The 18,866-nt window shown below is 44.0% G+C and overlaps 1 protein-coding gene across 1 annotated transcript; it reads right to left on the reverse strand.

The window, feature by feature from the left end:
- On the reverse strand, positions 1-13,958 carry LOC105007060. The gene is made up of 7 exons (XM_034288402.1): positions 13,859-13,958; positions 13,577-13,588; positions 9,439-9,938; positions 8,262-8,337; positions 5,744-5,822; positions 3,001-3,136; positions 1-2,372 (listed from the first exon to the last, which is right to left on the reverse strand). The coding sequence occupies exons 3-7, from the start codon at positions 9,901-9,903 to the stop codon at positions 1,944-1,946; spliced, it is 1,185 nt and encodes a 394-aa protein (XP_034144293.1). The 5' UTR covers positions 9,904-9,938; positions 13,577-13,588; positions 13,859-13,958; the 3' UTR covers positions 1-1,943.
- Positions 13,959-18,866: the final 4,908 nt, after the last annotated feature.

Genomic DNA, 18,866 nt, shown 5'->3' on the forward strand with positions numbered 1-18,866 from the left:
TAAACCAATATAACATTTATTTTGACAGTATAAAATATCACAAATGTAAAGGCCACTTTAGGATAAATTAAAGCAATGGTTTAGAAACATTTACTGGTGCTTTGGGTGTGCATGTGTGTTTATGTATGCGTTTGTGTGTGTATTTTCCAAAGAACATGGGCTGTTCAGTGGACGGCAGTTCACAGTTTGCAGTCCCAGAGCCCTCAAAACCATGTTCCCTCAAAACCATGTTCCCTCAAAACCATGTTCCCTCAAAATCATGTTCCCTTAAAACCATGTTCCCTTAAAACCATGTTCCCTCACCATGTTCCCTCACCATGTTCCCTCAAAACCATGTTCCCTCAAAACAGTTTGATTGACATCTTAAGTACTGGTGCAATTTACAAAAGCTGACCCTCGACCTTTAATTTAGCTTGTGGGGACGAGTGAATAACTTGGCTCCCTTGCAGGGTTGACATCACATGTTTAAACCTGGGTGAGAAGTGTCCAACTGTGTCAGACTGGAACCACACTGGTCAGCCTATGAGATGCGTGGCTAGTTCGTAAACTCTGTACTCTGATCATCACTCTCCGTTGCTTGGGCAAGTGCACTCAGAAGAACACCTGGATGTGGCCATGTAAAACATAATTCAAGGGCTGAGGGTGTAGGGTTTAGAGTCAGAGGGCGAAGGGTTTAGGGGCTGAGGGTGTAGGGTTTAGGGGCTGAGGGCGAAGGGTTTAGGGGCTGAGGGCGAAGGGTGTAGGGGATGAGGGCGAGGGGTTTAGAGTCAGAGGGCGAAGGGTTTAGGGGATGAGGGCGAAGGGTTTAGAGTCAGAGGGTGTTGGGCGGTTTAGTACACATTGTTTTCACTGACAGCACCAGCCAGTCAGTCAGTCAGTCAGTCAGGCCTTTGAACTGTAACTCCACCAGAACAACTAGAACCCTGCAACCACAACAGCATCTCTTCCAGAGAGAGTAGCCTACTTGTACAGTACATCCAGCTGTTTCATGCTACAGAAGCAGGAGCTCCAGTCCTGTGGGCCACTAGGACTAGGTTGACCCAGCGTGGGTTGTTCTGTCCTCTCTACACTTTGACTGCTCCTTGACATCGTCTGTCCATCCTGAGGTAGAGTAGTTGTACTAAAGACTTTCATAATAACATAACACATGAAGTAACAGTCACATGAATCACAATAGATCAGTCAGCGTCTCACTGGTGTGTTCCCAGAGAGGCTGATACATACATCTGAGCGGTTGCCCATCAACACACAGTACTTCTCCTCTTCTGGAGTAATGGTTCCCCATATTCTAGTCTGGCTCAACGAGTAAACAAAGCCATCATTGTGAGTATTATCTACATTTTGTTTGGTTTAACCTAATGTAGAGCCAAATCTCCACTTCTGAAATGTAAAAGATGCTAACAACTGTCCTGTTTTGTCCTAATTATGCTAGTTGTCATGCCAGAAGCTCCATGGCAGATCTATGGTCCCATTAATGTTTACAGAATAAGTCTAGAAGAGATGAGGTTTCCCTACAGACCAGCCATGCTTCATCTGTAGGCCTGGAAACCACAGGAGAAACAATAGAACTGAAAAATCATTTGACAAAATACAGAGCTTACTTAAAAATGAAATAATTGCTGCAAGTATAGAACATATTTAACTATAAAATCATTCATAAAACTATTGAACAATTTAACAACTAAATAATTTGACCAAGTAGAGAACAATTTAACAAAGTAATTCACCAAAGTATAGAACAATTTAACAAGAGAGAACAACTTTACAATAATAAAAAAAAAAACACCTCTCAATTAAGGGTATTTCACCTCCATCTCATACAAAAATGTTTATCTGAATGGACTAATTGGAGTGAGCCGATTGGTTCCAGACTACTAGGAGTGGTCTAGGGGTGAGGTTAGGGGCAGTCCTGTCATAAGCCCCTCCCTCAGGGCTAGGAAAAGCTACTTCCCATCACACCTTGCACCCGCCCCTTGACCCCTGCGTGTGACGATGCTCTCGGTAGACCTTAAAAGTCTCTCCAGACATGGGGCACGGATCTTGCCCCCCAGAGGAGGGCGTGGCCGGGAGTAACAAGGCGTGGCCAGTGGGGAGGGGTCTGGCTGGTAGAGGCTCTCTGTGTCAGTGCTAGAGGAGACAGCGTTGTCCTGGGTCATCTTTTTGCAGTCTAGGGTTAGACTGGGTCCGCCGTGGGCCTGGTTGTGAAGCTCTGCCCCAGGGGAGCAGATGGGAGAAGTGTGGAGCCACTTGAGGACGGTGGCATTGGTGGAGTAAGGCCCAGAAGAGGTGAGGCTGGTTGCCCAATCAGCAGGAGCTACGCTGATGGCAACAGGGTCGAGGCTGATCAATGTGCTGGGCATAGGAGCTTCAAACTGTGGAAGAGGATCAGTCCATTAGTATATGCTAGACAGGACTAGTGTCTGGTCCAGGCGGGTATATTCTAGACAGGACTAGTGTCTGGTCCAGGCGGGTATATTCTAGACAGGACTAGTGTCTGGTCCAGGAGGGTATATTCTAGACAGGACTAGTGTCTGATCCAGGAGGGTATATTCTAGACAGGACTAGTGTCTGATCCAGGAGGGTATATTCTAGACAGGACTAGTGTCTGGTCCAGGAGGGTATATTCTAGACAGGACTAGTGTCTGGTCCAGGAGGGTATATTCTAGACAGGACTAGTGTCTGATCCAGGAGGGTATATTCTAGACAGGACTAGTGTCTGGTCCAGGAGGGTATATTCTAGACAGGACTAGTGTCTGGTCCAGGAGGGTATATTCTAGACAGGACTAGTGTCTGGTTCAGGAGGGTATATTCTAGACAGGACTAGTGTCTGGTCCAGGAGGGTATATTCTAGACAGGACTAGTGTCTGGTTCAGGAGGGTATATTCTAGACAGGACTAGTGTCTGGTCCAGGAGGGTATATTCTAGACAGGACTAGTGTCTGGTTCAGGAGGGTATACCCATGCATCAAGGTGCCTTTCTGTCTGTCTGTCTGCACTTTACCTTGAGTTTCTTGTTGGGGATGGTTGTTTCCTCTGTGTGGTTGGTAATGATGTCCCACTGCTCTGGGCGTGTAACATTGGGGAACCAGCTCCTCAGCATCTCCTCCATCTTCACCATGATATTGAGGTATCGCTCACTGGCAGGGAGAAAGGAGATATCATCAACACTGTGGTGTTTGTACTAAATAAACAATCAAGTTGTTAAACTGGCTCACTAGTGTGAAGTCTTAAGTCACTTTCACATCTAGCTTGTTAAGTCCAGCTGAAAACAACTCAAGTGTTTTCCACCTTAGTCCAGTTCATTTGGGGAGGTCAGAACGTACTAATCCCAGCCGACAGTAACTTTACCTTGGTGTAAATGACCTCAGGCTTCTTCCAAGTGAACAATTTTGGTTGGTTTCAGGTGAGAATGGTGTGTGTTGAAATGGCTACGTATTATGAAAACTCTGAGGTCTTTTTGCCTGAATATCAGGTAACAGTCGATCAGTAATGTGCCAAAGTAAAAAAAAAGAAACAACAAACATGTATGATAGTGTGCGGTGCATTACACCAAACAGACACGCTTGCCGGGTATGACGATCTTGATGAAGATTTTTGTACCAGGAGGCCAACAGTCAAATGTGGCTGGGGTCATGACATACATGGTACCAGGTGGCCAACAGTCAAATGTGGCTGGGGTCATGACATACATGGTACCAGGTGGCCAACAGTCAAATGTGGCTGGGGTCATGACATACATGGTACCAGGTGGCCAACAGTCAAATGTGGCTGAGGTCATGACATACATGGTACCAGGTGGCCAACAGTCAAATGTGGCTGAGGTCATGACATACATGCATCGCCCGCCTGGTGCATCGATGTGTGATCAGTTACCGTCAAGGGGGATCACCCTTCTATTTTTATGCCGAATACCTGTCAAATTTCTGACCACGTGGTATTTGTTGGGTCCGTTAAAATGTGGGCAGTGTGAAACCCTACTAGACTAAATATGAATGAGTTACACTTCATTTAAATAGTCAAAACAACCATCAAACAACTATCAACAAAGTACATGCTTGCAAAGGTAAAGGTTAGGTTTAAAATAAGTGATTGAGTAAAGGTTAGGGAAATGGTTAAGGTAAGAGATAGGGTTTAAGATTAGGGTTAGTAGATAGTCATTTCAAGTGTTATTGAAAGTATGTAAATAGTGTAAAATGCATTTACAGATTGACTGTAAATCAGAGTTTTAAATGGTTAAGCATCTTTACATCAAAAGGCACGGAATCATATATGTGCACTTGGTATATACATGTACACCCAAATCATGTAACAATAAAATGTCTGAAGGGGAAAGAAATGGTGGTTGATGACGAATTAGCATTGTATCTAGAGCTCAAACTGATTAACGTTGTGTTGTTTTTAGAGCTCAAAAAGAAGAACCGTGTTGTTTGTAGAGTTTAGAAGACAGCTGGTGGTTTCTGTTGTTGATTAATGTAATTGTTGCTGATCTACTTGCCTCACCCTAACATATTTTTATGTTCCAGAGTAAATTTCTCCCTTTGAAATTACCAGACGACATTTATTACCAATGTGTTTCCCAGAAACACCCCATGTCGCTGTGTACTACCAGCTGATAGAGGACATGACTGCTCAGTATAAATAAGTGTTCCAATAGAGTGTGTGAGGAGTAGGGCTTCAGAATAAGGGTTCCAGTAGAGTGTGTGAGGAGTAGGGCTTCAGAATAAGGGTTCCAGTAGAGTGTGTGAGGAGTAGGGCTTCAGAATAAGGGTTCCAGTGGTGCGTGTGAGGAGTAAAGCTTCAGAATAAGGGTTCCAGTGGTGCTTGTGAGGAGTAAGGCTTCAGAATAAGGGTTCCAGTGGTGCGTGTGAGGAGTAAGGCTTCAGAATAAGGGTTCCAGTGGTGCGTGTGAGGAGTAAGGCTTCAGAATAAGGGTTCCAGTGGTGCGTGTGAGGAGTAAGGCTTCAGAATAAGGGTTCCAGTGGTGCCTGTGAGGAGTAAGGCTTCAGAATAAGGGTTCCAGTGGTGCGTGTGAGGAGTAAGGCTTCAGAATAAGGGTTCCAGTGGTGCGTGTGAGGAGTAAGGCTTCAGAATAAGGGTTCCAGTGGTGCGTGTGAGGAGTAAGGCTTCAGAATAAGGGTTCCAGTGGTGCGTGTGAGGAGTAAGGCTTCAGAATAAGGGTTCCAGTGGTGCGTGTGAGGAGTAAGGCTTCAGAATAAGGGTTCCAGTAGAGCGTGTGAGAAGTAAGGCTTCAGAATAAGGGTTCCAGTAGAGCGTGTGAGGAGTAAGGCTTCAGAATAAGGGTTCCAGTAGAGCGTGTGAGGAGTAAGGCTTCAGAATAAGGGTTCCAGTAGAGCGTGTGAGGAGTAAGGCTTCAGAATAAGGGTTCCAGTAGAGCATGTGAGGAGTAAGGCTTCAGAATAAGGGTTCCAGTGGTGGTGAGGAGTAAGGCTTCAGAATAAGGGTTCCAGTGGTGCGTGTGAGGAGTAAGGCTTCAGAATAAGGGTTCCAGTGGTGCGTGTGAGGAGTAAGGCTTCAGAATAAGGGTTCCAGTGGTGCCTGTGAGGAGTAAGGCTTCAGAATAAGGGTTCCAGAAGAGCATGTGAGGAGTAAGGCTTGAGAATAAGGGTTCCAGTAGAGCGTGTGAGGAGTAAGGCTTCTCTAGGCCTCCAAGGACAGATGTAACCTTTGTGATGTTTAGGGTGCAGTAATAAAGGCCAAAGGAAGGTCCCAGCGAGGACACTCACCCCATGCGAGGATTCCGCAAGACTCCCATTATCCTCTGGATCCGGTCAATGGCCACACTCTGCTGGAACCCACTGAGCCCTGAGGAGAGGGGAGGAGGGGAGGAGAGGAGAGGAAAGGAGGGAGGAGGGGGGTGAGAGGAGAGGCAGTATTCACTTTTATTGTCCTGACAGAAGGCTGGGGGTCCTGTGACGCGTGTGTCTGTGTGTGTGTGTGTGTGTCTGCGCGCACGTGAGTCTGGTTGGGTCGTAAACGTGGGCTGCTCTCTCTGGCCCTTTCAGAGTCATACAACCTGATAACATTAGAACTGTTGCTCCTTCCTTAAATCTGTATTAAATAATGAGTTCATCTATTTGAATCCACTTCATGTGTGGGAATCTAGTTTAGATACATTAATCTAGTTCAGCTATATTCATCTGAATCTTGACCTGTTTCAGCAGAATCTATCAAGCTGAAGAAATGACACTTTGCTACAATGTAAAGTAGTGAGTTTACAACTTGTATAACAGTGTACATTTGCTGTCACCTCAAAACAACACAACACACAGCCCGGTGGCAACAAAAGTGAGCAGACCCTAAGTAAAAATTGTCGCAATTGGGCCCAAAGTGTCAATATTTTGTGGGGCCCCCATCATGTTCCAGCACTGCTTTAACCCTCTTGGGCATGGAGTTCACCAGAGCTTCACAGGTTGCCCCTGGAGTCCTCTTCCACTCATGGAGCTGGTGGATGTTAGAGACCTTGCGCTCCTCCACCTTCCGTTTGAGAATGTCCCACAGATGCTCAATAGGGTTTAGGTCTGGAGACATGCTTGGCCAGTCCATCACCTTTACCCTCAGCTTCTTTAGCAAGGCAGTGGTCGTCTTGGAGGTGTGTTTGGGGTCATTATCATGTGGGAATACTGCCCTGCACCCCAGTTTCCGAAGGGAGGGGATCATGCTCTGCTTCAGTGGGTCACAGTACATGTTGGCATTCATGGTTTCCTCAATGAACTGTAGCACCCCAGTGCCGGCAGCACTCATGTAGCCCCAGACCATGACACTCCCACCACCATGCTTGACTGTAGGCAAGACACACTTGTCTTTGTACTCCTCACCTGGTTGCCGCTACACACGCTTGACACCATCTGAACCAAATAAGTTTATCTTGGTCTCATCAGACCACAGGACATGGTTCCAGTAATCCATGTCTTTAGTCTGCTTGTCTTCAGCAAATTGTTTGCAGGCTTTCTTGTGCATCATCTTTAGAAGAGGCTTCCTTCTGGGACGACAGCCATGCAGACCAATTTGATGCAGTGTGCGGCGTATGGTCTGAGCACTGACAGGCTGACCCCCCACCCCTTCAACCTCTGCAGCAATGCTGGCAGCACTCATATGTCTATTTCCCAAAGACAACCTCTGGATATGACGCTGAGCACGTGCACTCAACTTCTTTGGTCGACCATGGCGAGGCCTGTTCTGAGTGGAACCTGTCCTGTTAAACCGCTGTATGGTCTTGGCCACCATGCTGCAGCTCAGTTTCAGGGTCTTGGCAATTTTCTTATAGCCTAAGCCATCTTTATGTAGAGCAACAATTCTTTTTTTCAGATCCTCAGAGAGTTCTTTGCCATGAGGTGCCATGTTGAACTTCCAGTGACCAGTATGAGGGAGTGTGAGAGCGATGACACCAAATATAACACACCTGCTCCCCATTCACACCTGAGACCTTGTAACACTAACGAGTCACATGACACCGGGGAGGGAAAATTACTAATTGTGCGCAATTTGGACATTTCCACTTAGGGGTGTACTCACTTTTGTTGACAGTGGCTGTGTGTTGAGTTATTTTGAGGGCACAGCAAATGTACACTGTTATACAAGCTGTACACTCACTACTTTACATTGTAGCAAAATGTCATTTCTTCGGTGTTGTCACATGAAAAGATATAATCAAATATTTGCAAAAATGTGAGGGGTGTACTCACTTTTGTGAGATACTGTATATATGAATATTGTGTATGTAGATAGGCTGTATCTGGTTGTTATGTGAATCTCTGTCTAGAAACCACAGCCACTCTAAATAACGATGGCATTCTGGGCAGAGGGATCAGAAGTGTGATACCTGTATACTGTGAATAAATGTAAAACAGATCATTGTTCCCCAGAAGAGTGAGTCAATGTATCTTGAGACTATTCCAGTCTGTTAACTCAGGGGGGTGATCAGTTCTAATTTGTTGACCCAAAAAGTGATCTGGTACAGTCGCCACACACATTGGGACTTGTCTTCTTCCAACTAACTGAACAGAACTCTCTGAGAACTGCTGGTCAAATGTAGTGTTGGTACAGTACCTTTACACATTATCTGCATGATATTTAACTAAGACAAGGGAGAGACAAAGCGAGAGAAAGAGTGAGAACAAGACAAAGGCAGAAGCAGACAACTAGACAGACAGAGACTGACAGAGGGAAAGACAAACACGGCATATCAGAACATTGAAACTGTGTCCTCCACCCACATCTAGAAATAACAGGAGAGGAACTCACGGTGTTTGTATCTCCCTGACCTCAGACCAGTCAGGATGGCTGTCAGTGAAGGGATGTAGCATTGCAGCTGGAAACACTAAAACACAAACGCCATGATCAGTCATCCGGCAGGATTTCACCATCAATACACATGGCAGGCTAGTCAGGTTCATGAGTAGTCTGGTTCTTGACTAGTTAATAGTTAAGTTTGTCAGTAGTTTGGTAACTCACCAGTCTGGTTACTCATTATTTACTAAACAATTTGGTTAAATCGGTTGTTTGATTACTTAGCATTTTGTTTGCCAAGTAGTTGGTCCCTTAGTTTAGCTCCTGAGTAAATTACTCAATAGTTAGATTCCTAGTTTGGTTGATCGGTACTCTGGTTCCTCGGTTGTTTGGCTCCTTGCTAACTTCTTACTGACTGACTTAGGAATGTGTTTTGGTTAGTAGTGGTCTGGTTTCCTCTGGCCCTGTATGGTGTAGTCGTCTGTTTACTTTTTATCAAAACTTTCACTTTTGTATCATCTCATTCTTATGGGCCAGGATTAAATCTAAAAGTGGAGTAAAGGAATGGCAGCTTTTAACCTATATTTATAATTCAGAGGACATCTGCAGCGTTTACGATGAACGGGACATTGCCTTTAAAAGCTGCAATAGCTACAACCATGTTCAGTTTGAGGCAGAGCATAGGGAAAGACTACCCTACCCCTTTAGCTGTCTTTGAGCGAGGAGGATCGGACTGGACATTTCACAATTCTGAAACACTTCTGCGTCAGACAGAGAAGTAGATTTAAGAGGTGAAAGTCAAGCTCTCTCAGCACCAAATCTTTCTGGAGAAGCTGTCTCTGTGTTAGCTCGTATCCCAGTGGATTTAAACACCAATAGGAGTCAACCTCTGGAACTGCTGAGAAACACCAGAATAGAAGAACATCAGTTAAGAGTCTACAGCTCCACTGACACTCAACCTTAAACCTCTGTCAGGTAGTAAATCAATTTAGTCCCTGTTTTCAATCTCTGTTAGGTAAATCTCTTTGTTTGTTCAAGTCCCTGAGGTAAATCTCTCGATCACCCATAGATTTCCCCTAGACAGAAATGTATCCTGTAACACTTCCTGGATAGACCTTCTTTAGTATATGACGTCATTAGATGGTGTTGGACCCTCTGTCAATGTAATTAAATATCAGTCGATCAGTCTCACCTTGACGGTAAACCGACGGTCTCTCTCTGACATGAGCTGTTCTTGCTGATGCTCCACCTCTGAACTCTGACCTCTCTTCTGTCCAGGCTGGGATTGAGTATCGGTGGGCGAGGGGAGAATCAGCGGAGACAGTCCCTGGGCATCGCTGAGCGAGTCCTTACTGGCTTTGGTCTCCCAGTGTCCAGTGCAACTGGTGGGAGGGAAGCCCTGACTGGACACACAACTCAAGGTGTCCCCCCCCCACCAGTCATGGTTCCTCTCCTCCGAGCCAGCGCCATGGCTGCTTCTTCCATAGCTGAATGCACGGCTCTCGTCCGTCTCCCCTTTCTTCTCCTCCATCTCGGTGCGGCAGCAACTGTCCGGGGAGTGCACTGTCTGTTGCTGTGTCTGTCTCTCCCGCTGAGGCTCATGGTCCTCTTCATCACTGGCCAGCCAGTCAGTGGATTTTGAATCTGAAGCAGACATGCTGGAGCGTGTTACTGTCCGCCCCTGTCCATCACCTAGGAGACAGAGACACAGCTGTTAGATTGTAACACGGCTTCAATATGGCCTGGACCCTGTCGGTACACTGGGTAAATGGTGTATGAAAAGCTACAATAGCTCTGGATGACCTGCTCACTTGGGGTCACAGTCACTAATTTTCCAGTTGGCATTTACAGAACAATGACCATCTGCCAACCCCAGATCAACTGTTTTGATCATGCAGAGGTTGTTGATTCTGCTCTTCATTGTCATGAGTCTACAGCTACAGACCCACAGAGATGGATACAGAACAGTCTTTGCCTCTTTAGAAAAACGAGGGCACATCCTCCATGGTAGGAGCCGGCCACATCCTCCATGGTAGGAGCCGGCCACATCCTCCATGGTAGGAGCCGGCCACATCCTCCATGGTAGGAGCCGGCCACATCCTCCATGGTAGGAGCCGGCCACATCCTCCATGGAAGGAGCCGGCCACATCCTCCATGGAAGGAGCCGGCCACATCCTCCATGGTAGGAGCCGGCCACATCCTCCATGGAAGGAGCCGGCCACATCCTCCATGGAAGGAGCCGGCCACATCCTCCATGGAAGGAGCCGGCCACATCCTCCATGGAAGGAGCCGGCCACAACCTCCATGGAAGGAGCCGGCCACATCCTCCATGGAAGGAGCCGGCCACATCCTCCATGGAAGGAGCCGGCCACATCCTCCATGGAAGGAGCCGGCCACATCCTCCATGGAAGGAGCCGGCCACATCCTCCATGGATTTACAGTGCCGATGGCACTTATGTCCAGACCCTTCATAATTACTGGAGCTGTCGATGAAAGAAAACAGTTTGGATGTTAAAAGAGGAACTCAATAAGAACAAGATTTGAACTTCAAAAGTAAAGTTACTGGGGCTTGCTTTAATGCTCTCAAAATCATTTTTGGCAAGTACATTGATACAGCAAACTTTAAACAATCACCAGATTATAAATTGTGAAAAATCTTTGAAAGCTGATATCCATATTTGTGTAAAAGTAGCAAAAAATCCTGTTGGTATAGTTACTCCAGTCGCAGTATCTTATGATTGGTTAGAGATATTTCTTCCCATCTATTCAGATTTAAATAGCTGAGAATTAGAGGTATACACTCACCTAAAGGATTATTAGGAACACCTGTTCAATTTCTCATTAATGCAATTATCTAATCAACCAATCACATGGCAGTTGCTTCAATGCATTTAGGGGTGTGATCCTGGTCAAGACAATCTCCTGAACTCCAAACTGAATGGCAGAATGGCAAAGAAAGGTGATTTAAGCAATTTTGAGCGTGGCATGGTTGTTGGTCCCCGACGGGCCGGTCTGAGTATTTCACAATCTGCTCAGTTACTGGGATTTTCACGCACAACCATTTCTAGGGTTTACAAAGAATGGTGTGAAAAGGGAAAAACATCCAGTATGCGGCAGTCCTGTGAGCGAAAAGGCCTTGTTGATGCTAGAAGTCAGAGGAGAATGGGCCGACTGATTCAAGCTGATACAAGAGCAACTTTGACTGAAATAACCACTCGTTACAACAGAGGTATGCACCAAAGCATTTGTGAAGCCACAACACGCACAACCTTGAGGTGTATGGGCTACAACAGCAGAAGACCCCACCGGGTACCACTCATCTCCACTACAAATAGGAAAAAGAGGCTACAATTTGCACGAGCTCACCAAAATTGGACAGTTGAAGACTGGAAGAATGTTGCCTGGTCTGATGAGTCTCAATTTCTGTTGAGACATTCAGATGGTAGAGTCAGAATTTGGCATAAACAGAATGAGAACATGGATCCATCATGCCTTGTCACCACTTTGCAGGCTGGTGGTGGTGGTGTAATGGTGTGAGGGATGTTTTCTTGGCACACTTTAGGCCCCTTTGTGCCAATTGGGCATCGTTTAAATGCCACGGCCTACCTGAGCATTGTTTCTGACCATGTCCATCCCTTTATGACCACCATGTACCCATCCTCTGATGGCTACTTCCAGCAGGATAATGCACCATGTCACAAAGTTTGAATCATTTCAAATTGGTTTCTTGAACATGACAATGAGTTCACTGTACTGAAAACGCCCCCACAGTCACCAGATCTCAACCCAATAGAGCATCTTTGGGATGTGGTGGAACGGGAGCTTCGTGCCCTGGATGTGCATCCCACAAATCTCCATCAACTGCAAGATGCTATCCTATCAATATGGGCCAACCTTTCTAAAGAATGCTTTCAGCACCTTGTTGAATCAATGCCACGTAGAATTAAGGCGAAATTAATCTGAAGGCGAAAGAGGGTCAAACACAGTATTAGTATGGTGTTCCTAATAATCCTTTAGGTGAGTGTATATGAAATTATAATATTGTCTGTCTATCTTGCTGGGAAAGAGGGTTAAAAGGCTGCCGTTTGGGAAATAATGCTTCAAAATGTGTTGCTATGGTTACTGAGGTTGCAACATCTCAAGTTTGGTAATATTTTTGTAATATTTTCAGATTTAAATAGCTGAGAAGTAGCAGAATATAGAAAGTACATGTCGTTTTTGTTTATCTTGCTGGGAAAGGGGGTAAAACGGCAGATTTTTGGGAAGTATTGCTAAAATTACCAATAGTTTGGTAAGACATATTTTCAAGTTTTTTGCTGATTTAAATAGTTGAGAGATATAAATCCATGTTGGTGTATCTGGTTCAGAAAGCTGTTTTTGATTAGAGCTGTTTTTGAAAGGTTGGAAACATTCCTGTTGCTATAATTACTCCAGTATCTCAAATTCCGTAAGAGATATTTTTGTAAATTCCTTCAGATTTAAACAGTAGAAGAATATATAAAATAATTGTATTTGTTCTCTATCTTGCTGGGAAAGTGGGTTAAACAGCAGTAGTTTGGGAAATAATGCTGAAAATTGTGTTGCTATGGTTACTGCAGTTTGAATATCTCGAGTTTGGTAAGGGTTATATTCATAATTTTTTATGATTTTTGGAGGAAAAAGTAGAGGTACATTTAGGTTAACCTGTGTTTGTGTATCTGGTTCAGAAAATACTTTCCATTGGAGCTGATTTTGAAAAGTAGGGGGAAATCCTGTTGTCATGGTTACTCCGGTTGAAGTAGCTTGAGTTTGGTGTGAGTTATTTCTGTATTTTTTTCTAAAATGAAATAGCTGACAAGCAGATGAATATACAAAGTAATTTTACTTTTTCTCTGCCTTGCTGGGAAAGTGTATTAAACCGCAGCTGTTTGGGAAATATATCTAAAAATCGGTTTGCTATGGTTACTTCGTTGCAATATCTTGAGTTTGGTAAGAGATATTTTCAAAATAATTTTTGTTTTAATTAACTGAGAAGTATATCTAAATTTAAGTTCCTCCGCGTTTGGTGGGTATGATTCAGAAAGTACTTTCTAATTACTTTTCAAAAAGAAATTAGCATGTTGGATTGTAAACAATGGAAACTTCAGAATTCCGAAGAAATCCCATTCAAGTCAATTAAGTTTTAAAAGTTACATATTTCATAAAATTGAAAAAGATGTCAAAATGTTGTATGCACGCAACCTAATCCGGACCAGTCTACACGTTTTAAAGTTTGAACGAAGTTTCTAGTTTAAACGGTGTAGGAGGAGTAGCGTTCCAAAGAATAATAATAAGTATGTTGAAGAACTAACCTGGGGCATTTGCTGCGCAGGTCATGGTTGTTAGTCATGTAATTTACAGAGAAAAATGGTGATCAGTTCAGCAAAGGAGACTACAGAAATAGAAAGAAGTATGACTCATTTGGTTTACTTTTCAAAATGAAACGTAACTGACATTATTCAAAATATTAAAATCGAATTAAGTAGCTATTGTAATATTCCATGTATTTCATATAAAATGAGATACAATCCAACTTTAATGGCCTACCATTCAACAACACACAACGAAACTGAGACAAAAGCTAATATGAACACCTTCAAGCTTCTTCAGGCGAGGGGACACGCCGAAATCACGAGCTAACGGAAGACATCCATGAATCGTGAGCAGTGTGGTCAGATTAACCACCTGTGTGAGGGTCTACCATTGGCCACCCTTTGTGATCAACGCAAGCCCCCCTGTAAATGTAAACGAACCAAAAAGGAAACACTATATTTATACTTACTAACCGATGTTATAAAATAACGTTATTGAGCCGTGTTGAGCCAGTTCTATAGTGAGGAACAGTGTTTTGTTTGTGAATTAGAAAACAGCATATAGGTAGAGTGCACATCAGAATTGAATACACACCTGATAGCTAATAATGAACTATTTCCCGTTATAATATCGCCTACAGAAAGCAAATATACAGCATTTAGCCTACAATACTTAATGTGATCTAGCCTGTTGCACTAAAAGCTGCAGCTTAAACACGTACTCATGCACAGCACAAACGAATGTCAATATTATGCGTGCAAAATTAGATTACATTGGCAATGTGTAAAAGCTGTATAGACATCTTAGAAAAATCCTAAATCAGAGAGGCCCCCCTTCACACGGTCCAGGAGCAGCCTACCTTCCCAGGATGGAGCGAAACAGACTCGTCCCTTTGCGCGGTGGACCGTATGTTTTCAGTATCTAGAAGAGCCTAGCTGTGGTCGCGTGCGGTTCAGTCGGGAACTAATCGTTGTATGGACTCCCCGGTGTCAGCTTGACCTGCTGGAGCGACCCGTGGTATTCTTCTCTCCGCAACGTGTCGAAAAGCGGGCGGCCACACAGTCACACCGCCTCAGCATTGGTTCTTCTAACCCACATTCTAACGAATAGCGACTAGGTTTGCCGGATAGGCGGGACCTACTTACATATTCAAACCGGTGGAGATGACAAACACGTGGGCACGAGGACCCGTATCATTTCATCTGCTGGGCAAGGAGTCAACGGGGAGGAGTTTCGGTTTATTTAGGACACAGAGGGGTCTGGTTTGGGGTCACACTGACAGGCACATTCTATTCTCCTTCATTAGATAACAAGGATGAGATTTCTTCTCAGACTTCTCCCCCCGCGCAGGTTTAGTTCTGTGTAGTAATTTGCTGAACGTTGAATATAAATTGTTTGATACCATTATATAGTACCATTCACTTTTTTTTTCATGTAATATGTTTTTCCAGGCACGGATTCGATTAACATGTTTGTTTTGGCTTTGTACTTCAACTTTGATTAAAATGAAGGTATAGCGTTTTCAAGGACGTGATTCAATGTACTGTTATTTTCCAGTTTCGTTTCATCCGCGCTCTACTATTAGCGCCTCCTGAACAAATCGTGTTGATGCGATGACGGGAGAAGATACGTCACCTCACCACCTCTGTGGCTTATGGTTTCATTTCGGCCACATGACTACTACTTCCATGCTGATGGCGTGAGGAGCTGAGGCGCTGTAATCACAACTCTGTGTGCAGTGTAAATTTTGACTGGGCAGGACAGAGTGACTAAATTATATAAGAGCATATACCAGAATACATAAAGCCTGATAAAGAAGCAGATCAAGTAACAGACTTCTGCAACAATTGAAGATGTTCCTTTACACATACTTTTACCTCACTATCTAAATATGGAAATCTAATTTCCCTGCGCTTAAAATTTTTTTACTTCTGCTAATCCTAACCCTAAACCATACCACAGGCTTAATTCTCCCTCACACACATGTAAAATGTCCACTGTCACATTTACAAACCTAAATTAGGAATGCAACCAAGCTCAGAACCAATGTGCCTACAGGGCCAATACACAAACAGCAATGAGCTCAACACCACTGAAGGCCACAAACGAAGCAGAAATACTTTTTACTTTTTAGGATACAGATCCATTCTATGACAACAACCTTAAGATAAGCATGGACACACTGACACCCATCACCATCTATATCAATCGATCCAGAACAAAAATATGACCAATGCATGGACCTGCACCACAAAGGCAGGATGATAAAATATGCTTTCACTCAACAAGGCTGAAGGCTTACTTAAAGAGAAAGGTGGCACGGCGGTTCTTCCTCTGGGCAAACTTTTTGATGACTTTGGAAATGAAGTCATGTAACTACTGAATCAGCTGGCTTTCGATGGACAAAATGGCCAATACGTGTGGTCGTGGCTGTCCAATGGTATTGTGAGTTTTTCTCTGACTTGGATGTCGTCATAGGTGTTGTTATGATAATTTTCAAAAGAGTGACGGTCTCAGTAAAAGCCTCCTCTAGGTTGTTCTCATGGATGGATCTTAACAGAGACAGGATCTTACCAGTGTGAAGCTCTCTGTGGCGGTACAGAGTGGTCTGCTCAGACTTCAACTTTTCATCGTTTCCTAGAGGCCATAGTTTCACCACACAGTCAAGCTCAGATAGGGAATGACAGGACAAATTGTAGGAAGAGTGAGCTGTCAACCAGCTTGGCAGCGATCAGGTGGTCACTTTGTGAAAACCTCTGCTCCACCTGGGAGATGACTGTGTCACATGCCTCCTTCATCACCTGGGCTGTGTTGGTTACTCGTTGGCCTGGCTTCTCTGTTCCATCGTGAACGGTGGCAGCCTATTCCTCAGTTTGCTTCCGCATATTCTGGATATTCTCCTTGAAACGGGTGATCGCACTGCTAATCACAGATGCATCAATGCTCCGTTTTTGCAGAGTGTTGTATAAAACATAAACTTTGGCATGAGTAAGAAAAAAAATTCCAGTAGTTGCAGAAAGGCTCGATCCCAGAGTTTTTTGACAGGCCGTATGCCTCACTTATGGTGGCCTCATCCCATCCTGGTTGTGTGCGTATGTCCCCCATACACAGGAGCAGCGCAGCGCGGTTTTCCCAAACTGCATTGACAGTTCTACTTTTAAAGTTCCATCGTACAGCGGGTGGCCTTGGAATGCGTCTCTGTGTTGCCTCAGCAAGTGCCACAACACGTTTTGGAGCACCAGAGAAAAATTAAATCAGTTAAATCTGCAAAAAACACCTTCAGGATGCTCTTCCTTGCTGAACAAAGTTCCTGCAAAGTCAGGTTCAGCTGGTGAGCATCGCAGTGAACAAACTGGGCATGTGGGTATGTCTCTTTCATTAGCGTCTGTACCCCTCAAATGTTTCCTCTCACTTCAGCCACACCATCATAAGTCTCCCAGCTTCAGTGGTTCCAGCACACCCTTCATGCTATTAGAGAGGCCGAGTCCAGTTTTATCTTCCACAAACTCCAAAAGCCACTCTGTCACTGTATTGTCAGGCAACATGTATCGCAACACAACCACCATTTGTGATTTACAGGAGACATCAGTTGTCTCATCTGCCTGTATAGCAACAAATTATGTCTCGTCCACTTGTTTGGCTATCTCCTCCCTGTATGCTTCATACATACAATCTAACATTTCGTTTTGTACAGTGCTAGATGTCCCTTTGAAGATGGGCTGAGCGTCATAGTGCTTCTGAAGTCTCAAATCGCCCTTACACATAGTCTCGAAAATGCATCTGAATATTCCAGGATTCAGGGAGTCCACTGACTTATCGTGCCCCCGCAGTGCGGTTTCACATTTTCCACACAGTTTAATACATGTTATGATCCGACTGAGAACGTACCTGTTTTCCTCCACCTGTTTGTTATGCTGCTCAATGGAGCGCCTAATTGCACTGTCAACTTGGGGTGTGACATTTACCCTTCCAAGTAAGCCCAATTTCACAGCATTGTCTAGATGATTCCCACTGCTCTCATGTTTTGCAATCCTCTCAGAAAGATGTTTCAAATCTTTGTAACCTGTCCTCAACCAAGTACCATCTCCACCAAATAGCAGACATGGAAAACAGAATAGTGCCTTAGTATGCTAGCTGTTTTTTCTTCAAAAAACTCTCCACGTTAAACCCACGGTTACTTTGACCAGCAGATTGAGTGATGACAATATACCGTGGCTGATGGGCACCAATTTGCTTTACTTCAAGTTTCTCCTCCAAATTTAGGGTTTCAAACCGGTGCTCGAGTATGAAATCCACTTTATTCATTTTCTGAAGTTATCTGGCGTTTGTAAAAGGTAACAAGCTAGCTAAGACAATCCACCCTCCTCGCTCTTCTTGCCGACTGATGTTGGCGCCAGACAGGCAGCCAGTCAGGTCTAAATTACGAAATGACGCTGTAGTGGGGCTACCGGCTGTCAGCCCCACTTGACATCAAATTTGTGTGATATACATTGATCACACTAACATTCTGAGCATATTCTGCACATTCTCAAAACATTTTGATAAATATCCGTAAATTGTGCTTGTTGCTAGCTAGTAAACTCCATTGCGGTCAGCACTGGAGTTCAGCTGTTTTGAAACAGCACTGCATTTCAGTGCGTTTACAGATGTTGTGAGGTAGTGCATTGTTTATGAAAAAAGTGTTTGGTTTAACGTAGAACATAACCATTGATGCAAAGCTTGTTTTAGCAATTTTTTTTCGGGATAACTTACGGAGACCTATATCCATACACCGTGACCTTCCCATTTTGGAAAACAGAATGTATCATATAATTTTGAACGCTATAACCCTTGCCCCTTTCACTTACATTTTAGCTGGAAGAGGCTTTCTTTAAAAAATCGTAAACTCTCAAAACAGAGATAATGTAATCCGAAAAAAGGCCCCAGGATCAAAAATAGCAAACCTTTCCTTTAAGACAGAAACACACAAAACATTACCCACCACTTTTCTTAAAAAGAAAGGAGACACATTTGTTGAGAGCATTTTATATAGATCATAATGTGTCTCCAAAGTATTTTAACAAATTAGAAATTTTTGAAATTCTATTTGAAATTCTCTGAGCATATTGTTGTTCATAATAAAGGCATATTTCACATTCTAAGAAATTCTATACTTTAAAAGGATATAGATCTCAAAGCTTTCATTGCAAATCAGCGCCTATTTAGACAAAAGGTGTATAGGTGTATAAACTCACTGACAATGTTGTTTACCTGATAATTAGCATGGGGCTCTCCAACGAACAAGTGCTG

Source organism: Esox lucius, chromosome 19, assembly GCF_011004845.1.
Source record: "Esox lucius isolate fEsoLuc1 chromosome 19, fEsoLuc1.pri, whole genome shotgun sequence".
NCBI lineage: Eukaryota > Metazoa > Chordata > Actinopteri > Esociformes > Esocidae > Esox > Esox lucius.

Bases quoted from the DNA above. Each gene is read 5' to 3' on its own strand.
- LOC105007060 (XM_034288402.1), bottom strand. From the start codon at position 9,903: ATGTCTGCTTCAGATTCAAAATCCACTGACTGGCTGGCCAGTGATGAA. The intron at 3,137-5,743 runs GTGAGTGTCCTC...TCTCCCTGCCAG, and splicing joins TTGCGGAATCCTCGCATGGG to TGAGCGATACCTCAATATCA. The intron at 2,373-3,000 runs GTAAAGTGCAGA...CCTCTTCCACAG, and splicing joins TCCCCAACAAGAAACTCAAG to TTTGAAGCTCCTATGCCCAG.